This window comes from Octopus sinensis, linkage group LG1 (assembly GCF_006345805.1).
Source record: "Octopus sinensis linkage group LG1, ASM634580v1, whole genome shotgun sequence".
NCBI lineage: Eukaryota > Metazoa > Mollusca > Cephalopoda > Octopoda > Octopodidae > Octopus > Octopus sinensis.
Window position 1 is genome coordinate 51742729 of NC_042997.1, and position 23224 is coordinate 51765952.

The following is a 23224-nucleotide window of genomic DNA, read 5'->3' on the forward strand; positions in this document are numbered from 1 at the left end:
GGTTTTAGTTTCCATTTGCCAATTTCACTCATATGGTATTGGTCAGCCCATATTTTTAATATAGAATGTCAGCTGACAGTATCCACACAGTGGGACCAAATCCCTACCCATGTAGTTTCAAAGTAAACTTATTATTCACACATGTGAAGTTGTGCCTTTAGCCATGTCTGCTTCTTTACATGCATGCATGTATGTGTGCATGCACACTTGCACACACACACACACACATAATTACTATATGTTTATTTTATTTATCTTACAATTTATCTCTGTCTATATAAGAAAGAATAAGTTAGTGAGAGGAGAAAGAGGGACAGCAAGGTAGGTAGAAAGTGATGTAAGAGGGGAGAGAAAATGAAATTTTTAGGGAGAATAATGAAGATATGAAATTGATTGTTTTTACTATTACATAGAGTCAAAACTATTGAAAAGGTTGCAAGACGCAACAAAAATTTTAGAAAATTTAAAAAAAAAAGAAACAAGTGGAAATTTTACCAATGAGTATGTTAAATTATAAGGCACCAAAAGAGAATGACTCCCCCCAGACACAACAGAATATGCTTCAACACACGAACTCACATAAAGAATCTTGCAAACTAAATCCCAAAACAAAATACTATTACATAAGTTTGTAAACAAATCTCCTTTAGTGAATTTTTTTCACAGAACTTAGTGTATGTATGTGTGTTAAATCTTTACAAATATTGTTTATTTTGTGCGTGTGTATGTGCATTTTTTCTTATTCATATATGCACCCTTCTCATTTGTGTGTTTATGTGCATGTATTATGTTTGACTTGTCTTTATCTCTAAGAGTTGTATGTATGTGTGTGGGTTTGTGTACATGAAACCCTGTGCATTCCTATCATATTCTTTGTCATCAGAAATGGTGACAACTTTTTGTGTTGGCACAATGAACAAAATATTTCTATTTTTATGCTTCAATGGGGCAGATTCCCTTCAAATTTTTTCAGGCAGGGGCATATGACTAAGAGCACATTGATCAAAACATTTTAACTACATCATGTAGCTTACTCAAAAACAAGAAATACACATGCATGCAAACAAAATTTGGATTTTAGTATTATACAGATAAATAAGAATTACTGAATTTAGCTAGTAATCAACTGATTTTTACTTCTTAATATGTTCAAACATAACAGTAAATTATGATTAGATAAAGAAAACAATACTAACTTCATATGAGATTATAATCGGATTAAACAATAACATAGAATCACTGTAATTATACTACACTATAATATAACCTTAACTGTACTTTGTTTTGAAGGTTATCATATATACTGAGTGATGTAGCTTTACTGTACCAAGCTTAAATGTCATATTAACTGCTTTTTTTTTCTTTCTGTAGGTATTTGATTATTATAATTAAGAACAGACTTGTATACATAAGACATTATGTTAAGATATAACTAAAACTAGCCATATAGCCCGGCATTGCTCGGGTTTGTTTTCTTTTCAACCCTTAAGAATTGGAATTTTTGAAAAGTAAAAATTTTAAGTGAACATTTTTTCTGGTTGAAATACACCACAAAATGGTGACACAGCAATCAAAAATCGTAAAAAAATAGGGATTTTCATAGAAAAAAGCACCTTTTTTATGTAAATAATTTTTGGTGTTAACATGGTCCGATTTGAAATTTTTCTTCTACTGAATGAAGAGCAAGCCTTCTTCTATCATACTCTCAATTTTGGTCAACTTACGCCACAGGGTCTCGGAGGAGATAGTGTTAGTTGAAGGCTACCAAACCTGCCACACACACACACACACAGATAACTTCAGCTTTATATATATAGATTAATGTGTAACTTTCTAAATTCTGCTCCTTCAGTTGCTAATTTTACCATTTCCCTTTCAATTATTCACTTGCTTGATGAAATGTTTAAAATTTTAATTTGAAAGTACAACTTCTATATTACTGTTGTAGTTTGTGTGTGTGTGTGTGTGTGTGTGTGTGTAGAGGGGGTGTCATTTAAAAAATTATTTCAAGTTCTTTTTTTTTTAAATGTCCTAGGCTGCTGTGAAAGTTTACAAGAAAGGTTTGCAGTATGAAGGAGCTCAGCAACGTGAACAGCTTTTACTACAAATTGTTTTACAAAAGCAGGGATTATGCAAACAACTTGGTATGGTTAAACAATAAAACTTAAAATTGTTTATGTAAAAGATTTTTATGATGAAAAATCATGAAGTTCATTATCTTATATAGTTAAATTTCTCTCATATTTATACTTTTTATTATGAAGAATTTATTTGTTCTAGACTTTAAATTTAATTGATTTTCTTTCCTCATAGGATTGAAACTTCCTCATAGGTTACATGGAACAATCAACAACCTAAATCTACTGGTGCAAACTAGCATTCAATATTTGTTTCTTTTAAATACACCACAGAGCATATTTAGTACATCCTATTGCTTTGTTATTGTTTTGGCCCATACCTTGCACCAAGTTACCCCTGATTGAGCAGACCTATTATCTAAAGCAATCCAGTATATGACCATTTTTTTTGTATATCTAGAACTACATTATCCAATGTGCCCTTTCTTTTTTAAGATTAGGTTGTGACTTGAGGGAGATTGTCTGATATTTCTAGCTGGCTGAGCACCAATGAAAGGCTCATTTGTTGACTCAGTAGAAATGGTAGACATTAGACTCCGTCTTTTGCAGTATTTAGTTTACTCAATATCAGTCTTATGGAAAAATGCTGCTAAGACAGTTAGTTAACTTCCAATCATTCTGCAATAATAGAATTGGTACCAGTAACATACTAGGATCAATTCAGTTGACTACAGATCACCTACAGAAAACAAAACAAATGGCTATAGGCTTCTCTAAGAGAACAGTAATAGAAACGAAGTTATTAATGATATAAGGCAGCAAGCTGGCAGAATTGTTAACACACCAGGCGAAATGCTTGGCAGTATTTCATCTGTCTTTATGTTCTGAGTTCAAATGCTGTTGGGGTTGACTTTGTCTTTCATCCTTTCATCCCTTGTGTCTGTAGTAGAAAGGGTTGTTAATGATGTTGTAATTGACTTTCTAAACAAATCTTTTGCAGTTGAAGTAATTGACAGTTTTCAAATAAATGGTCATAGTATATTGGTTGAAGAACTGCTGGAGTTGAATCTTTACCAAATAAAATGTTTAACAGAGTTGAAAACGTTCTCATTTTACATGATACAAATGTTTATAAAAGATGTTTTGATGTAAGTGTTTCATTTTCGTTTTGTTTTTTTTTTTTCTTTCATTCCTTGGTATTATTATTCAGTATCCAGCTGATTTCTTTTGTCTTTTCTAAAAGCGATAACATTTTATTACTTATAATAAGAGATCCCTTACATGAAAAACAGATAAAAGTTAGTACCAAGAAAGGCATCCAGCTCTAAGACAATGTCTTGTTAACATATTCATGCAACCCATGCAAGCATGGAAGAATGGACATAAAACTGAAACCAGATGTATATAATATTTTCCATCTTCTAGTAATACTAACCAATTTTCATCCTTCTCCCTCCTTTTAAAGATTAACACATACACGCACACACAGACATACACACACTCACTTCATGTGCAAGGACAACCAGTTACCTCTCTAGGAATGAGAGTCAAAACATCAGGTCATATTGTAGAGACAGTAAAATAGCAAATGCACACACAATATGACCTGATGTTTTGACTCTCATTCGTAGAGAGGTGACTGGTTGTCCTTGCACATGAAGTGAGTGTGTGTATGTCTGTGTGTGCGTGTATGTGTGTGTGTGTTAATCTTTAAAAGGAGGGAGAAGGATGAAAATTGGTTAGTATTACTAGAAGATGGAAAATATTGTATACATCTGGTTTCAGTTTTATGTCCATTCTTCCATGCTTGCATGGGTTGCATGAATATGTTAACAAGACATTGTCTTAGAGCTGGATGCCTTTCTTGGTACTAACTTTTATCTGTTTTTCATGTAAGGGATCTCTTATTCCATGCTACTTTGAAGGTACTGGACTGCAGTCATGCTGGGACCTTAGGATTTTAGTTACTTACAATAATTATTTCAGTCCAGTACTTATAGTATAGATTTGTGTGTGCTCATTTGTTTTACATCTGTTTTTCCATGCTAGTGTGGGTCAGAGGAATGTGCTATTGGAACATTATTTTACAGTTGCAAGCCATCCTGTCATTAATCCTTAGTTGTTTTTTAAATCTTTAGTGTTCAGATTATTCTGTCAAATGTGATTTTTAAAATTTATATTGCTTTGAATTAATCATGCATTATCTTGTAGTTTAGAGATTTCAATGATGTGATTTTTTTAGTTTTAGAATGACATGGCAGGGCTGAGGTGAGAGGCAAGATCTGGTCAGTTTCAATATAAAACAGGTAAAATATTTTGGCCGGATATGGCCAGTTTGAATGCTAAAGGGTTAAGTAAGGGAATTTTAATACCACTCATTTTCAAAATCACAGAGACAACAGATCTTTTGTTGATAAGGAATTGTCAACAAACAACACTGTTTGTAGCTTAACCCTTTAGCATTTACACTAGCCATATCCAGCCAAAATATTCTATCTGTTTTATCTTCAAACTAGTCAGATCTGGCCTTTTGCACTTAGCCTGCATTATTATCCTAAAAATAAACAATCATGTTATTGAAATCGCAAAGTCACAGGATAATGCCTCATTAATTCAAAACAATGTGAATAAGTGAGCATTACATTTGACAGAGAAATCTGAATGCTAAAGAGTTAATACCTTTTTCATGTACAGCACAAAATGCAGACATTCACACACACACACACACATGTACAACATTATATATGATGGTCTTCTGTACCAAACAAATCCACTCACAAGGCATTAGTCAACCTGGTGTTACATTAGACACTTACTCAAGGTGCAGGATAGTGGGAGTAAACCCAAAACTCCATGGTTGAAAAGTGAACTTCCCAGTCACAAAGCCTACTATCTAAAGAAAAAAAAACATTGGGTATGCTTACAATTAATGCAAGTACTGTGAGATGAACAGAGATAATTTTGTGTAGTATGAGGCATAACCAGAATACTGTAAATTGTTGCCTTTGACTTCTCTCTGTCGGCAATGCTTTTACTATGGTTAGCCTAGTGTATCACCTATGATATATAATTTTAATGATTCTATAACTCTAATGCAATCAATCACAATCTGTTACACACTCACAAAAAAAAAAGATACTGAAGATAATATCTTACACTTGTTACATTCAAATTAGCTTTTAATTCACAATAGTTATTAAAATATAACTTTTTAAATAGAGTCACAGTTTTATTACCTGACCCTGTGTGTGTATATATATATATATATATTTTTTTTTTGCTGTTGCAGATCTCTAAATGCAATTCACACCAATGGATTTGTACATGGTGACTTGAAACCTTGCAATTTGATGTGGAGTGCACAGAATGGATGTATGAAACTCATAGATTTTGGACTTAGTTTTCACATTAGTGATGAGGTACTTAAATAGTTACCTGACTTTTTATTTGCCTCTGCACACTCCCCTCTCCCACCCTTTTTTTTATCAAGTAACTACATGAGTAATCTTGAGTAGAATGGAAATTGCCTGCAAGCCATATCCACAAGCATGTTTTGATTCTGATATTTATTAACTTTTGTTGTTATTGATTAGGAGTGGCATGAACATCAAACTTATTCATTCCTATTGAAATTTCTTCAGCTACAATATTATGGAAGAGATCTGTAGAAAGCTTTCTCCAAAATATGCTCATTAGCATAACCTAATTGCAGCCATAGTAAACATATATATAGGTTATATGTTATATTTTTGGTCCAAAATAGAGGTGACAGTTTCTATAATTTGGGAGTATACTTTGGAACTAGCAATGTTGTTAAATTGAAATTATTCAAGACAGACAACGTTTAAAAAAAAATAATGTAGTTGTTTAGTCCTCGGTTAACTTTGGTCAAGCAGACCATTAATCAATGTGACTAATCTCATCTTTAGAATATCAATGGCTACATTGTTCAGTATATCCTTCCTTATTTAAGATTTGAGGAATTTTAGCTGCTATTTCTAACAGGTTTAGTCACCTCAGAAAGAAAGTCCTTGTGAACTCACAAAACAAACGTATTTCTTTGTATGTTGGTGTGTGTGGTGTCTGTTAGGACTACATGGCTATAGTTTAAAAAGTCGACTGTTTTAAATGAGCTAATGTAAATTTGTGACTTATTGCCTGTGTCATTATAGCATCATTAAAGACTTCATCTTCAAAAGATTAATTAAATAAGGATAGATTGGAATAGTTTCCTGTGGTCTATGAGAAGACTTGAATTCAATATGCAAACAAAGGAATTATCAAATACACATTGTCCACAATGTTTACAGAAGTGAACTAACTGAGCATTATTATTGTTTATATAGTATCTGTTTACAACTACTTGTATTGTGTTAATAAAACTTAAGTAACTGGCTTTGCCAGGAACACAGTAACTAATGAGCTTTGGTTATTGTGGTTCAAGCTGTACATACATATGTATACATTAGACTCAAATTTAGGATTAAGAATTACATTACATTCATAAAAAAAAAGAATGGAATTCTTTACTTGTGAAAAAAAATAATACATTAATCAAACCACCTTAATTAGTTAATGAAAGAGTTACAAATATAAAATATGATAACCTTTTTGCTTTGAAGCTCACTTAATCTTGTGTTTAATATTGGTATTATAGGAAGGCGGCAAGCTAGCCTGATTGTTAGCATGCTAGGCAAAATGCTTAGAGGGATTTCATGTCTTTGCAGTCTGAATTCAAATTCCACCAAGGTAGATTTTGCCATTCATCCTTTCTGGGTGGATAAAATAAGTACCAGTTGAAACACTGGGGACAATGTAATTGACTTATCCCTCCCACAAAATTGCTAGCCTTGTGCCAAAATATGAAACAAGTATTTGTTTTATGGTTTATTTTTTAATTTTTTAACAATGATTATAATGATTAAACATGTAACATTTTATGTAATTAACTATTTCAGGATGTTTGTCAAATTCAATCCCCCAGCTATCGAGCTCCAGAAGTTGTTATGTATAACAAAGGCAAAAGAGATATTAAACTGACTCAAGCAGTAGATTTGTGGAGTTTAGGGTGCTTACTCATCTGGATGTTCACAGGTCAAAAGATGTTCCAGAAAAAACCAGCTGGTCCCTGTAATAATTGTAGTGTAAGTACCTGACTCATCATCATCATCATCATCATCATCATTAATGTCTATTTTCCATGGGCTGGACAGTTTGACAGAAGACGGCGAGCTGGCAGAAACGTTAGCACACCGGGCAAAATGCTTAGCGGTATTTCGTCTGCTGTTACATTCTAGTTCAAATTCCGCCGAGATCAACTTTGCCTTTCATCCTTTCAGGGTTGATAAATTAAGTACCAGTTACACACTGGGGGCGATATAATCAATTTAATCCATTTGTCTGTCCTTGTTTATCCCCTCTGTGTGTAGCCCCTTGTGGGCAGTAAAGAAATAAGTTTGACAGAAGCTGACCAGCTGAAGGGCTGCTCAGGCTCCATGTCTTTTTTTTGGCATGGTTTCTATGGCTGGATACCCTTCCTAATGCCAGTCACTTTATAGAGTGTACAAGGTGCTTTTATGCAGTACTGGTACAGGTGCTTTTTACGTGGTACCAGCATTTACAGGCCCACAAGATTAGGGATGGTCAGCTGGAGAGGGTTGCAAGGGATGAAAGCTATTTTCAAAAACCAAACCAGTTTATATAACAATGGGATTTTGTGTGTCATGTGGATCTGAAAAATAGTCTGAATTTAGTAGAGTTTGTAGGGGGCTGATAGGAATTGACATTGTCACAAGTTGTTAGGTAGAGAGAACCATATGGTGTCTTAAACTGATGTGTAGATTAAAGAAAGCCACTGTGGCTGATGTTACTATGTGTATTGATGCTATGCTGTGGTAATTGGGAAACAAAACTATGATTAACATGTCATTAGATTTAGGCTAAAGAAGTTTGATTGATGAGGGATATTGTATTGTTTGATTGTATTTGGATAATTTGTATTTGGATAAGTGGAGATAACTTTGTAATAGAATGCTGAGCAGCTGTAACCAGAATAAATAATAGAAAAGGAACGCAACTACAGTAGAATTAAATTCTGTATTACTGGTACTGATATTAACACCAATAATATATATAATTATCATTTTTAGTGTCTTGCTTCTTTAATTTTTAAAATTTCTCTGTAGGATAAAAAGTCAAGTTGATATTTTGAACCCAAAATCACACATGTCAAAATTTAAGTTTGTTGCACAAGGTTAATGATAAACTGAGACTAAGCTTTTGATTTTGATTTATAAATGATACTGTAGGCAGCCGTAATACAGAAGTAGTGAAAGTAGTTTTTATTTTAGTTTTCTTTTTATGTTTTATATTATAAGTATGAATCCATATAAGTATAGATTGGTTAATCTAATGACGATGACAATAAATCAAGAACATTTGAAGAATTACATAACAAAATAATTGTTTTAATTTTATATTTATAATTATCAGTTGCAGAAGAGAAATGTGGAAAACTGTGAATATGGTATTTTAGCACAACAAATGATTGATGACAAAATTGCAGGAGAACCATTGCGTAGTTCAGAAATGGGATCTGCTTGTCTAGCCTTCCGAAAATTAGTGTCCCGGTATGAATGTTTTGATGTTATAAATATTTGACATCTATTTTTTTTTTGTTGCACATGTAAATGTTTTATTATTGTTACTGACTTTTTTTATTGATAAATATAAATCCCACCTTTTGTGTGTTGTATTTTGTCCTTTTATATTGTTTTCACTGTCTTTGGCTTTTGTGACTAATAAAAGAAATCATTATGACTATTAAGGCAAATGGCAGTGTCCTGGCAGAATTGTTAGTGTGTTGGACAAAATATTTAGTGGCATTTGGCCCATCTTAATATTTCAAATTCAAATTCCAGCAAGGTCAACTTTGCCTTCCATCCTTTCAGGATGGATAAAATAAGTACCATGCATTGGAGTCAGGCATCAACAAGCCCTCTCCCCCAAATTTCAGGAATTGTACCTACAGTAAAAAGGATTATTATTATTATTATTATAAAGGTAGTGAACTGGCAGAAACATTACTGTTCTGGATAAAATGTTTAGCAGCATTTCTTCTGGTTTTTTAAGTAAATTCTGCCAAGATTGACTTTGCTTTTCATTTTTTTTTGAGGGTCAATAAATTAAGTACCAGTTTGGCAGTGGGTCATTGTAATAAACCTTCTCCCTCTCCACAAAACTGTTGGCTTTGTGCCAAAATTTGAAAGAATTATTATTATTGTGGAGGTGCATAGCTTAGTGGCTAGGATCTTGCACACATGATTGTAAGAGTGTGGTTTTGATTACTGGATTGGGTGATGCATTGTGTTCTTGTGCGAAAGACCTCATTTTACATTGCCGATTCCACTCAGCTGGTAAAAATGAGTAATCCTGTGACTGGCTGGCATGCTGCCCAAGGGGAGGAGGGTATAAATGCCATGGAATCTGAAAAAACTGGCCTTATGAGCTTATGGCTTGTACAGGACTTTCGATCCCTTATTTTTTTAGATTATTATTATTATTGATTTGATTCAGGTTCAATCTTATTCCTGGTAGAATTTATGTGAGTTGTGGGTTGCTTAGTCTTTCAAGTGCTTAAGGCCCTCCTGATAATCTTTCCTGTTTTTAAGAGGCAAACTTTCTGTAGAAGCTCTACAGAACATTCTATTTCAATCTCCTTCAGCCATAATAATAATAATAATAATAATTATTATTATTATTATTATTATTATTATTGCATACTTGCACCGATCTTTTTCAGCCATATTGGTAGTTGAGTGCTGATACTTCCAAATGCACTAATTACTATTGGTATCACATCCACTCTCATCATTGACCTCAACCTTTGTATTTCCCACTTTAAATCGTTGTAGTTGTCTATTTTTTCTTCTTTCACATTGATCCTGTTGTCACTGGGGCATGCTATGTCGATAATTATACATGTACTTTCTTTTTTATTCACCACAACAGTGTCCGGTTTCCTATGTCTGGTCAGGTGATCGCACTGGATCATTACCTCCCACAGAATTTTGCAGTTCTCATTTTCAGTGACTCCTTCTGGGGTTTGTTCATACCACGTGTTTGCTCTTTGTAGGTTGTGATTTCCACAAATCTCCCAATGGATCATTCTTGCCACATTGTCTTGGTGTCGTTTGTATTTGCATTGTGCCAATTTCGGGCATTCACTAATGATGTGCCATACTGTTTCACCCCTTTCAACACACATTCTGGATTTATCGCTATTGGTAGTGTTGTCAGTTCTGCTTGTCATATAATTGGTCCTTAATGCTTGTTCCTGAGCTGCGCATATGAGTACTTCTGTGTCTACCTTCAGTTCATTCCTCCTCATCCATAGCCACTGGTCCTCTGTATTTGTTTGGCATTCACATCTCTTGCAAACTGACCATACATTCCATGCTTTTTCTTTTTTCTTTTTTGTTTATTCCTTGTTTAAATTTTTCTTTAGTTACACAATTTTCAGTTTTGATAACACCAGCCTTCTTTGTATGTTTCAACAGTAGCTCCACAGCATTTATTATATACCATCCTAGACTGTTTTCCTCTGCTTCAATACAGTCCTGGCAACTCATCAAACTTCTCCCAGCCTTTCTTCTGGACAAGTAAAGCCTATCGGTGTCACTCTTAGGGTGGAAGGCTCCTTGTACAGTCAACATTTTTCTAGTCTTGGTATCCATTTTCTTCATTTCTCTCTTTTGCCATTTTATAATTCTTGCTCCATACTGAAGTGATGTCATTGCCCATGTATTAACTGCTTGGATTTTATTCCATCCAGTCAATTATTATTATTATTATTATTATTATTATTATTATTATTATTATTATTATTACCATAATCATCATTGTCATCATTTTCCAGAAGTTTTATTTTTATTGCATGCTTTTATTCCACTGCTTTAACCAAATGCAGCTCTGTGTTTCTGGGTATGTGCAATGTTTTATTTTGGCTTTGTTAGTTTTGGTGTATTTAAAGTGCTCTATGTAATATGTCTGCATGCTATTTTTGTATATTAGTCATATTTGTGTGTCCAAGGATACTGGGGTATGTTTGAATTTTTTCTATCATTTCCAAAGCACCTACTATTACAGGGATTGTTTCTATTTTCAAGCCTCACATTAGATTATCACTGTTTCCAGGTCTTTGTATTTGGATAATTTCTCCATCTCTTTCATATAAATACATTATTATCTTTTGGGACTGATATGTCAATTAGGAAGCATTTCTTTTACTGGTGATCTTTGACAATAATACCTGGTTAGTTAGCCTTGGTCTTCTTGTTTGTGTGTATTGGCATATATCAGAGTGTGGTTGCTTTGCCATTTTCTGCAATCTTTTCTGGTGTATACTTGTACCACATCTTTTCTGTTGATGTTTTATAGATCTGGCATAACTTCCCATGTAAGTCCTAGGTCTGTCATGTCTGTGGATATATTCTTTCTTAGCTAAAACTGGGCAACTTGAGATAATAAAATTAATTGTTTCTTTTCCCATTTGCACATATTCTGTGACTACTATGTTGTGCTTTATTATATGCTTTTGGTGGTTTCTGATGGAGAGACTTTGGTCCTAAGCTGCAACCAAGAAACCTTCAGTCTCTGCTTTGAATTTTGCACTTCTCAACCTGCATTAGGATTTTCCTTTGTCCATTACCAGCTTTTACTATTTTACAAGTATTGGACATGTATGGGCTTTTCTTACCTCATTCATTCTGTAATTCCAATTTTACTTTAAATCTCAGCTGTTTCATAATTTCTGTTGTTGTTCACCATTTTCTTAGCAGTTATTTGTTATTGCTCCCCACCTTCAAAAATGCTGGCCTGTGCCAAATATTATTTTTGATATGAGAGAGCAGTGTATGCTATCAAAGTGACACTGGGGTAAAATATATGAAGCCCAATATACCCATCATGACCACCCATCTGATAAGGTTACACGAGGCACATGCATCACAACCATATGTGCATGACATGGTGATCTCATATCAAGATTAACAGCACATGACCTTGCAGGTGGGACCCAGTTACAATTTTCTTCAGGTCGAGTAGCCCATCCTGCTCAAAAAGTCCCTGAATAAGGATTACTTAAGGATGTTGAACGAAATACCCATGTTTCCAGAGTTGAATTAACCAAACCCCAAAGAATTTCTCTCAACACATGGCTATAACGCTCTCACACTACTTCTCATGATCAAAGATGCACATATCGTCAGCTACCAAGGGACTGCTCAGCTGGTTACGGTCAAACAACTGACAAGCAAATCTGTGGTATTGAGCAGAGTATTTGCTGTAGCCCAAGACTAAACAATGTACATGATAACATTGAGTTAAGATGAGAAGCCATAAAAGCCACTGTCTAGTACTGCATCAGGGCATTTAATCTCCAAAGCTATAACTAGCATTAAGGATATTAACATGATTTTATTTCACAGAAACTTATGCTTGCAATGCATCTCTTTGAGTATGTGTCTATTCTGTAAAAGATCTTTGTGCACTCTTATACAGGTATCTTTATGAAGTATCGTTTAAATTTTAATAATTGCAAATTTAATTCTTTGATTTTTTATTTTCTGACATTATTTTTCATCAACAGTGTGATGACATGTAAAGGCTGTGAACGTTTAACGAGCCAGACTGCACAAAATCATCCTTTCTTTTCAATTCCATTTGGTAAATATTATTCACTTCTGTGTGTGTTGTTGTGTGTTTCAAATGTATTTTACCATTGTTGAATTGAGATTATTTTTAAACCTACTAGGAAATGAAAAAAAATTGCAATATGTTTTAATATTTATATAAGGGCATTATTATACATAAATGCCTCACACTAGGAGGGACTCTTAAAGTCAAAACTACCATAATAAACACATTTATTACCAGACGCGAAGGAATGCAACTCTCGAAGCAAGCCTTTTAAAAACAGATTCAGCTACATCCATATATATTTAATGGGAATAATTAATAAATTTTCCCCTTATGAGGTTTTTCACGCTAACTACTTGATAATTTCTTATAAAAATTTTATCCTATTTTTTAAATTATATATTTTAATATATAGAATGGAATATATAGAAATAACTTGGTGATTGGAAAAGTAATATAAATGTTTTCTTTCTCTAGAGCCTTCTTTCTGTGATATGCTGCTACTGCCAACAGTTGTTATCAGGATACTCAACAGTATAGATGTAAACGAAACAAACACTCATGAAGGTAAAATTGCCTCTGTCTTTCTGTGTTGCTCATTTTTTTATATACAAATAATGAGACTCAGAATTATATTAACTTAATAACTGCACTCAGTATACATATATTTTTGCTTCATATTTTTAAAGAAAAGTCATTTAATAAATATATTTGAACATTTATAAATATAAATGCAGATGTGGCTGTGTGAGAAGAGGCTTGCTTCCCAACTACTCGGTTCTGGATTCACTCCTACTGTGTGCCACCTTGGGCAAGTGTCTTTATCTATAGCCTCAGGCCAACCAAAGCATTGTGAGTGAATTTGGTAGAGAGAAACTGAAAGAAGCCTATGGTGTGTGTGTCTTTGTGTCTGTGTTTGTTCCCCACCACTGCTGGAAAACCCATGTTGGTGTGTTTACATCCCTGCAACATAGCAGTTTGGCAAAAGAGACCAATAGAATAAACACCAGGCTCACAGGAAAAATAAATACTGGGGTTGAGTCATTCAACTAAAAATTCTGCAAAGCAGTGCCCCAACATGCCCATAGTCTAATAAGTGAATCTAGTAAAAATTATATATAGTGAGTGTGGAATCTTGGAATGCATCTGACTCTTAAGTAAATTTGAATATTGTGTTGGATTTGGTTGACTTTATCTCTTGGATGATCTTTTAACTGTGATTCTCTCTCAAATTTTTGAGAATTTTCATAAGAGGAATAAAAGGTTTTAAAGAAATTCTCTAATTTGAAACGAAATTTTACTGCTGTATCAAGTGAAAGTCTAAGAGTTGAGACTGGTGCAATTACTGTGAGTGAAAGTATGTGACCTGGAGGTTAAGTAGCTGAACTCACAACCATATGGTTGTGGACTTAGTTTCCAGGCTGGGCAACACATTGTGTTGTTGTGTAAGGCATTTCATTTCACATTGCTCCAGTCTACTCAACTAAAAAAAAAAAAAAATGAACTGCACCTGCTGCTGAATAGGCACTGGAAACTATTTGCCCTAAATTGTGCAAATTCAAACCTTTTAGTGGCCCTTGAAGGCTACGGCACATTGGATGATAAGTTACTATGGGGAATAGAAAAGGTTCAATATTTCGGATTTAGACTTTTTATAGAGGAAGAGAAACGATAGTGTTATGTATTGTAGTTGAAATATATCCAAAATTACTGAACCTGAAGTGTTGGACATTTGCTGTATTCATCATTATTACATTTAATAATAGCCAACAAGGACATGCCAGCAAAGTCTCTTGACTTTTAGAAATAATACCCTAATCTCCCCCATAACATACCTAACATCTAAGAACAAGGAAAGGAATATAATAATAATAATAATAATAATAATAATAATAATGATGAAATTATTGTATACAATGCTCAGGTGCACCACAACTTGTCAAAAGTGCATATAAAGCATATGCAGTAATGTACAAATGTCTGGGAAGTGAACAGTATATGAGTCAGATACATGCTTATGTGTGTATGGAGGGGAGAAAATCAGGTGTAGTGTTGGCGAATCTCAGGAAGTATGGATGTTTTGAAGGATACAGTGCTCTGACAACTAACAACTGATGCCGGCAGTTTGTTCCATGCTTCAGCAACTCTTAGCGTGAAAAAATGTTTCTGAAAGTCATGGGAGCTGTGCTGTTTTCTGACTTTGTAAACATGTCCACAGGTGTTAGACAGGTGGAGTTTGAAAAGGTGCTCAGAGTTATTGTTAGTAAAACGGTTAATAATTTTATGGGTGTTTGCCAGACGTTGGAGTTTCAATGTATCCATGCTCATGGAAGTATTTGATAATCCTTGCTTCACTAGTCCTGTTAAAAAGAAAACCGGGATAGAAGCAGCTGGAATACTTTTGATCATAGGTCTGCTTGATTTGGGCTGACCTGAGGTAAACAACATTTCATTTTGGATTATTTGTTGCCCACACAGATCCTGAACAATTGCCTTTAATTCTGGATATTACTTTGCATATATAAATTTAACATAAAGTTTTTAAAGAAAATTTTGAAATTATTAACTTTTACCTTATCTGTTTCAACAAGTTAGTTATATTGACTATGTTGACAAGTTTTTAAAACAGTTTAACATTAATTTTTATTTCTAGCCATAAAAAAAGAATTAACCAGTAGATGCTGTAAATTTGGAAAGTTGGTTAAATGTGTTCTTCCAACTGAAGGTAAAGGAAAAGGAATTGTAAGTAAAAAAATATTTTCAAGTAATGTCAAAGTTCAAACATTAAAAAAATCATTTTGTGTTATATTACTATATGTGTGTATGTGTGTGTGTGTGTGTGTGTGTGTGAGTGAGTGAGTGAGTGACAGAGAGACAGGCATACATTGTAAAAGTGCATCTTTGATGCAGGTCTGAAGAAGTGCCACTCTAATGTCTAAAAACACAAATATTACATAAATTTTCACTTTGAACTTTTGTGTGAGCTGGTAGTGAAAGCAGAATTGGTACAGAAACAATTGTAACTGATGTCTTAAAGATGTGTTAAAATCTTTTGTTGCCCTCTTATTTGGATTACACTTTACTCTTCACTGAACCTACACAATGGTTTTACTATTGTAAAACCAGGATTTTCTGCACCCGAAGAATTTTAGTATTAGTCTAGAATCCTATAATGTTGACAGCCAAGAGCTGTGGTTGAGTGCTGCATTGGAAGTACCCTATCTTTCTACCCAACCAGGACCTTTATATATATATATATTTTTGGTCAAATTTGTGATGGGGTGGGGAAGCAGTGTCATGTTGTAGAAGTACTTTGAGTCACTGGTTAAGTTGTTTCAGCTGGATTGCTTCCTTGAGCTGGTGCGATTATTAGACATAAAAATCTGCATTGATAAGGGTGTTTTGAAGCATCTCATTGTGGATTAGCCTTTTCTAATCCCACCAACCACAGATCATTGTCTTGCATGGATGCAGCTCTGACTTGGCTCAAGATGTTGCTTGCTAGTTGGGACTCAACCATTCTTTCCTCTGCTTCATATTGACATAAAGACACAACAATAGATGAGTACTGGAGTTTGTCTCTTTCATTGAGTGTTGAACTTAATTACATCTTCAAAGTAAATGGGTTTCAAATGGGGACATCATGATCTGTTTTCTTTTAATATGCCAAGTTCTGTAAGTTATGAACCTTTATTTTTAAAACATTTTTATTATTTTTAGATATTTATGAAATTTGAAAAGGCAGTGGAAGCCATCACAGCTTTTATACAGATTAATGGAAAGGTCTTGCATAACCGGACAGTGATCACAACATATCATTCAGTTCGCGACTTTGATGCTGGAATATATTATTAATAATTTAAGAATTTTTATTTTAGTATATAATAGGGTATAATTACATTGTAGGAGAATTATTTTTAATCATTTAAGAACACACAAAAATCGTTATAGCAGTCTGCGTGTTTTTAAATTGCCAAAATGACTTTTCCACCGTATAATGGTCTCAAATCAAGTTACTTGTCAGACAAGTACAACTTCAAGACATGGAAAATTGAGCAATTACCAAGTTCCATGAGTTATGTGATAAATATTGTAATTCTTTACTTGCTTTATATTTATATTCCTTGAAGGTTATTTGATCAAAATATCTTCAGCTTTAACATTTAGAAATTAAATGAGTATTTTGTACTCTGTGATTGTCTATGCAGTAAAATGATATGAAGGGCACCCAGCTATAAAAACTATACCAAAAGTAACACGATATACACAATTACAGTATTGGCCAGTATTTTTTCTCTGTTGTTGTGTCTGTCAGATGTTGAAGAACTATGACAAGTGGTGAGAAGTTATGAGACCCGTCCATGCCAGCATGGAAAAAAAGGATATAAATTGATTAATTTGATGATGATGATTGATATTTTATGATATTTTGTCATTTTGATTATTGTCATTGACAAGTTACAACATGTTTAGACAAGAAAAGAATATAGAGATAACTTTGTTTTCCGTTTTTACTATGTTTATTTTCGCTAAATGGCATCATGATTATATTTATATATTTTGTACCAAGTTGTGTAAAAGTAAGTTCCTAGCAAACTGATTCTCATTTCTAGTAACCATTAAACTTTATTTTAAATAATTAAAGCTTCCTTTCTCTATTAATTATAAGTCACAGGCCTAGGGCCTATGTAAGAAGTACATGTATTGGTATACATATGAACGTATGTATGTATGTATATACATATATATGTATGTATATATGTATGTATGTATATATGTATGTATATACATATGTATGTATATATATATATGTATGTATATATATATGTATGTATATATATGTATGTATATATATATGTATATATATGTATGTATGTATATATATATATATATATATATATATATAATATATATATATATATATATATATATAATTTTATATATATGCATGTATGTATGTATATGCATAATTATGTATGTATATATATATGTATGTAAATATGTGTATATATATATATGTATGTATATATATGTATGTATATATATGTATGTATATATATATGTATATATATGTATGTATGTATATATATATATATATACATATATATATATATATATATATATATATATATATATATATAATTTTATATATATGCATGTATGTATGTATATGCATAATTATGTATGTATATACATATATATGTATGTATATACATATGTATATATATACATGTATGTAATTATGTATGTATATACATATATATGTATGTATATATATACATGTATGTAAATATGTGTATATATATATATGGATATATATGTATGTAAATATGTATATACATATATGCATGCATACATACATACATATGTACGTACGTATTATGCATGCATGTAGTCAGTATTTAGTATTGATGATCCCTTTCTGCCATATATTTTCCTTTAAATGTCTCAGGAGTGTTAAAAGTAATGCTTATCTATGAACTCTCACTGGGTATTTTTGTTTGTCCAACAATTATTTGTATGTTTTATGTGTGCTATTTTGCAACAAAATATATTAGTTATATTTTGTTTTTCTTTGTGATTTGGTGCTACTTCATAGACTGTTTAAATACTATGTTGGAAATCTATTTTTCGTATTTTTAAAGATTTTGAAAAAAAAATATTTCTATGAATGTTGAAGGATATTTTACCAACATTATAAACCTTCAATGTGACATAATGGCTTTAATGGCTTTCCATAATCAAATTATAAATTGCATTTTTAAAAGTGTGTGAATGTTTGTATTAGGAAGAGAAGTTTTCATCTTTTTATTTATTTTAATATTTTCAAATGACTTCCATAATATTTATGTGATATATTTTGTTCAAAAGAAACTGTTAATGCTAAATTATCTATTGTCGTTTTTAAAGAAACACATCTTAAAATATCATTGCCAAACTGCACCAAAAATTTTCTTGCTTTAATATGCAAATATTGAACTAATAATTTTAATTTAATGCATAGTATTTTATGTAAAATTTATTGTAAAAGATTCCTTTTTTGACATTTGTTATTATCTTCTGTTTTGCACCTGACCTGTCATTTAAAAAGGAAATTTTTAAAAAAACAACAAAAAACACTTCTTTTGCCCATATTGTTTATACTAATTTATTGGAAATAATTGATCTGCAAGGCAAAAAAACTGTATCTTAAACTCAGGGAAGATTGTTATTTTTAAATGGATACTAATTTCAGTACATTGTTTAACAGGATACTATTTTGACCAAATGATATCTATACTTTATATTTATCTTAACTAATATAATAATGCACTAAATAGTAATTGGGGCAAAATTATTTAATTCAAGCTTTTAAATAATATTTACTTTTCTTGTATATTTAATTATTTTCATTTTCTTCATGACCAATAATATATCAAGAATTATACTAATTTTAAAAAAATATAATTATTATGAATTGCATACTTAGTTAAATTTTTTTAATTCATGTATTTAAAAAATAATCCTTTATTTAAAATAATCCTTTATTTAAAAACAACCTGAAAGGTGCTAATTCTAATAAAAATTTATCTAAAGTAATATATATTATTTTATTCATTTGCGACATTTCCCTCTCAGTTTCAACCATTCCTTATTCATCGCACTGAACTGTTCGTCCAAGACTGTCAAATTTACAGCCATCAATATACTTTTATTAATTCGCATATAAACATCAGCAAAATTCTATCAACATATCAATTTATGATTTAAAAAAATATTCAAGTAAATAATAAAAATAATAGACATTTGTCATATTAAAACATTCTTTTTAAATTAATTTGTGTTACATTATACCAATTGTTTTCAAATTTTCATTTTTTTTGTTTGTTTTTGTTAAAATATTCTAAATAGTCATGTAAGTGTAGGTATTATGCGTTGTTAACTATTATGCATCTTTAAAAGAAGACATTAAGTTATACTAACAATTGAATAGTTATGCTACTCTTCATCTCATGCCAAAGGTATTGTTCAACAAGTTTTATTTATCTAAATTTAAAATTCTAAAGATTTGTTCATTTTATGTTTTGAATTTATATTGGAAAACGTTTCCTAGATCATTTTATTGCTCTTAATTTTTGTTTCATATGCTGGTGTTATAGTGTTTGTTTTTCAGCCATGCAAAATAGATTTAAAAGTATAAGATTACGTTTCCTTCTACTCTCATCAATTTATAATAGAAGAAATTATTTATCATTATAGTAATTGAGTTTCAAAGATATAATTACCATATGAATCTCGTATATATATTTAATATTCAGAATGTTAAAAGGTTTTATAAATAATTTTTTAAAAATCTTTATTGTCTTTCAAACAACTGATGAAAGGCAAAGACAACTGACTTCTAGTAATTATCATTGCTTTTAAACAGTAGTTATCACAATACTAATTAATACACATAAATATTGTGATGATCACTACTTGAAAGAACATTGCCATTTATAACACTAAGTGGTACAGGAGAACATAATATAGTGAGCTAAAAAAACCCACCCCATTTTTCAATGAAAATTATCACTTGTAGGAAAATAAATTTTATTAGCTTTAATGATAATTCTTATGAAGAAAGCCATGGGAGCTAATAATCAATTAGAAAATTGGATGGAGGATGCAGTAAGTGATTGAATTTGATCTTTGGCAGGTATGGTAACAACTTTAGATATGTTTCGGTTTTATTAGACCTCCTCAGCTAAATGTACTAACCGGTACTTACCCAGATCCACAGTTACTGAGATTTTTAGAGTGGTGGGTGGGTCACTGTATTAATTATATTATCCCACTTCACATGCAGAATCCATCCATAGAAAATATCCCCCCACTCTCATCATTTGTCATTAATAGCCTCTTAATTATATTGACATTTTCATAGTACATACTCCCTACCTTTCTTTTAACAGATACAGTTTAAACTAGTCATTAACATTCTTACAACAGTAATAAATTGATAACAGTACAACTGAGCTATTTTGTTTTCAATTTATCTTTTCTTTATATGATCTAGTTTGACAATAAGTGACACTATTTGCTTCTAATTGTTTATCTTGATCAAGTTGTTGAATGTGATTCAACAAAATTATTCATTATCTGTTCAAATGTCATATTTATTTGGCTTCTTATTGTTTTTCTCACCCCACATAAGAAATTTGTTTTTCTTTTTGCTATGATTCAAACCTATTCCTTGCTTTTTCCCTGTTGTTTCCACATTGCCATTTTATATTGTTTATTTTGAAACTGTTTACATTTTGTATTAAGTTTTTATTTTGTAACTATTTTAAAAGTAGTCATGAAAATCATTACTTTCATGTTAATTTAAAAAGCATTTCTTCTTTATATGAATAAAATTTTTGTCCTGATGCTTTTGTTGATGTATTTTTTGTGTCAAGCTAATCAATTCAGTATCAATACAGAGGTTAAGCAAGCTTGTTGTTTCCAAATCAGCACTAATTAAGTAAACTAATGATCAACAGAAGTCAAGCCATGATCATCATGTATTTTCTTTCAGACAATGTGTACCCTGAACTCCACTATCTAGTGTGTCCCTCAATTTTGTAGGGTGTTGCTTGAGGAAGACTTGGCTGCTACTTCTTGCAAGTCAATTAAACACAATGAGGCTCCCTCGTTTACTTCAACTGTAGAATAGTTATTCTGATAGGCACAGGTGTTCCATGTTCAGCCCGACTTAATGGCAACTTTGACAAGTATCTTCTACCATAGCCCTGGGCCAACTAAAGCTTTGTAAATGATTTTGTAGACAGAAACTGCCTAGCAAAACCATTATATGTATCTATGTTTGTGTGTGTGTCTTGACAACACATGATAGTTGTAAAATGGTTGTCACTGTTATACAGGCAGTGTCATTCATTTCCAATATTCTGTGAGAACATGTCTGACCATGGGAAAATATTACTTTACTTGTAAACAGGTAAGAGTTGGGAAACTGCATCGTTAAACTCTGTCTGGACTGTGCAAGCATGGAAAAGTGAACATTAAAATTATGATGATATAGAAATTCATCAGATTGATTTATTGTCATTCTATACAACCTTCTTTACTCAGTCTGCCTGTTGTGAAAAGATAATCAGTTAGCATTATCCATTTGATGAAAACCCTCGGGCTTAGTATAACTACAGACACCAACCTGACGGTTGTCAGTTTCCTAGATGTATCCTTAGACCTAAATAGGAACATTTATAAACCTTATAGGAAGCCCAATGATAGACTTAGTTATATTAATGTAGGTTCCTACCATCCCCCCATAGTGTTTAAAAATTTAGTTAAAAACATTATCAAGAGAATTTCTAGCCTCTCCTCCAATAAGGACATTTTTAATAGCATTGCCCCAGTATATAATAAAGCTCTAAAAGATAGTGGTTTTAGTGAGGAAATAACCTATACACCTGCCACCAGCCCAACAATAAAGAAGAGGAAACATAGGAATAGGAAAACCACCTGGTTCACACCCCACTACTCACCCTAGGTGACCTTCAATATAGGCAAGTATTTCTTAGCACTGATAGATAGACATTTTCCAGTCAACCATACTTACAGAAAGCTCTTCAATAGACACAACTTAAAAATCAGTTTCAGCTCAACTACCAATTGTAAAAATATAATTGCACACAACACACAAAAACCACAATACGAAACCAGCTGTTCAAGCAGGGATAAAAATTTGTGCCCCGCTAAATGGAGCTTGCATGTCCGAGACCATCATTTATGAAGCTACGGTGGACTCTATATCCACTAAAGACATGGTTTCGACAAAGAAATATGTGGGCCTTACAGAGAGTAATTTCAAGGCCAGGTTCAATAATCACACCTTGAGCTTTAGGCACTGGAATAAAAGGAAAACGACCAAATTATCCATCCATATATGGTCATTAAAAGATAAAGGTGTCAGTTACAACATCCATTGGAAGATCTTAGCCAAGTGTAAGCCCTACACCAACAGCAGTGGAAAGTACGGTCTATATGATGTGGAAATATGGCTCATCTGGAAAAGCAGCTTAGACCCTGCTACATGTCTAAATTCAAGAACTGAACTTTTCGGATCATGCCCATATGTGGCCAAATATTTGTTACGTTTTTGGTCTCCCCGAGATTACAGATAGAACTTGCTTTCTATATTGTGTCCATGTACAAGCTTTTTATCTCTTTATACCTTTTACCTACATCTCTTACATAATTTTATTTATATTTTTTATACATATATTTTTTACATATTTATAGAGATATTGGTTTATAGGTTTATTGCTTATATATTTTTTTACACATAATTTTTCTGTATTCTACCTTCCACCCTGCATTTTCCCTGTGCGTATATAGACGTGTATATGGAATCCTTTGTGCATGCATGTGGATGTGTGCATGTGTGCGGGTATGTGCGTATATAGATGTGTGCATGCTTGCGA

The 23224-nt window shown here is 32.3% G+C and overlaps 1 protein-coding gene across 2 annotated transcripts in view; it reads left to right on the forward strand.

Annotated features, from left to right (window-relative positions):
• Window positions 1–17318, forward strand: part of LOC115216212 (serine/threonine-protein kinase Kist-like) — a 40026-nt gene extending 22708 nt beyond the window's left edge. For both annotated transcript variants that reach the window (XM_029785414.2, XM_036500812.1), the window contains exons 3-11: window positions 2036–2144; window positions 3079–3226; window positions 5368–5497; window positions 7037–7222; window positions 8571–8707; window positions 12727–12803; window positions 13254–13343; window positions 15430–15518; window positions 16497–17318. In XM_029785414.2, the coding sequence (XP_029641274.1) occupies window positions 2036–2144; window positions 3079–3226; window positions 5368–5497; window positions 7037–7222; window positions 8571–8707; window positions 12727–12803; window positions 13254–13343; window positions 15430–15518; window positions 16497–16631 (1101 nt within the window). In that variant the 3' untranslated portion in view covers window positions 16632–17318. The remainder of the gene's footprint in view (window positions 1–2035; window positions 2145–3078; window positions 3227–5367; window positions 5498–7036; window positions 7223–8570; window positions 8708–12726; window positions 12804–13253; window positions 13344–15429; window positions 15519–16496) is intronic.
• Window positions 17319–23224: the final 5906 nt, after the last annotated feature.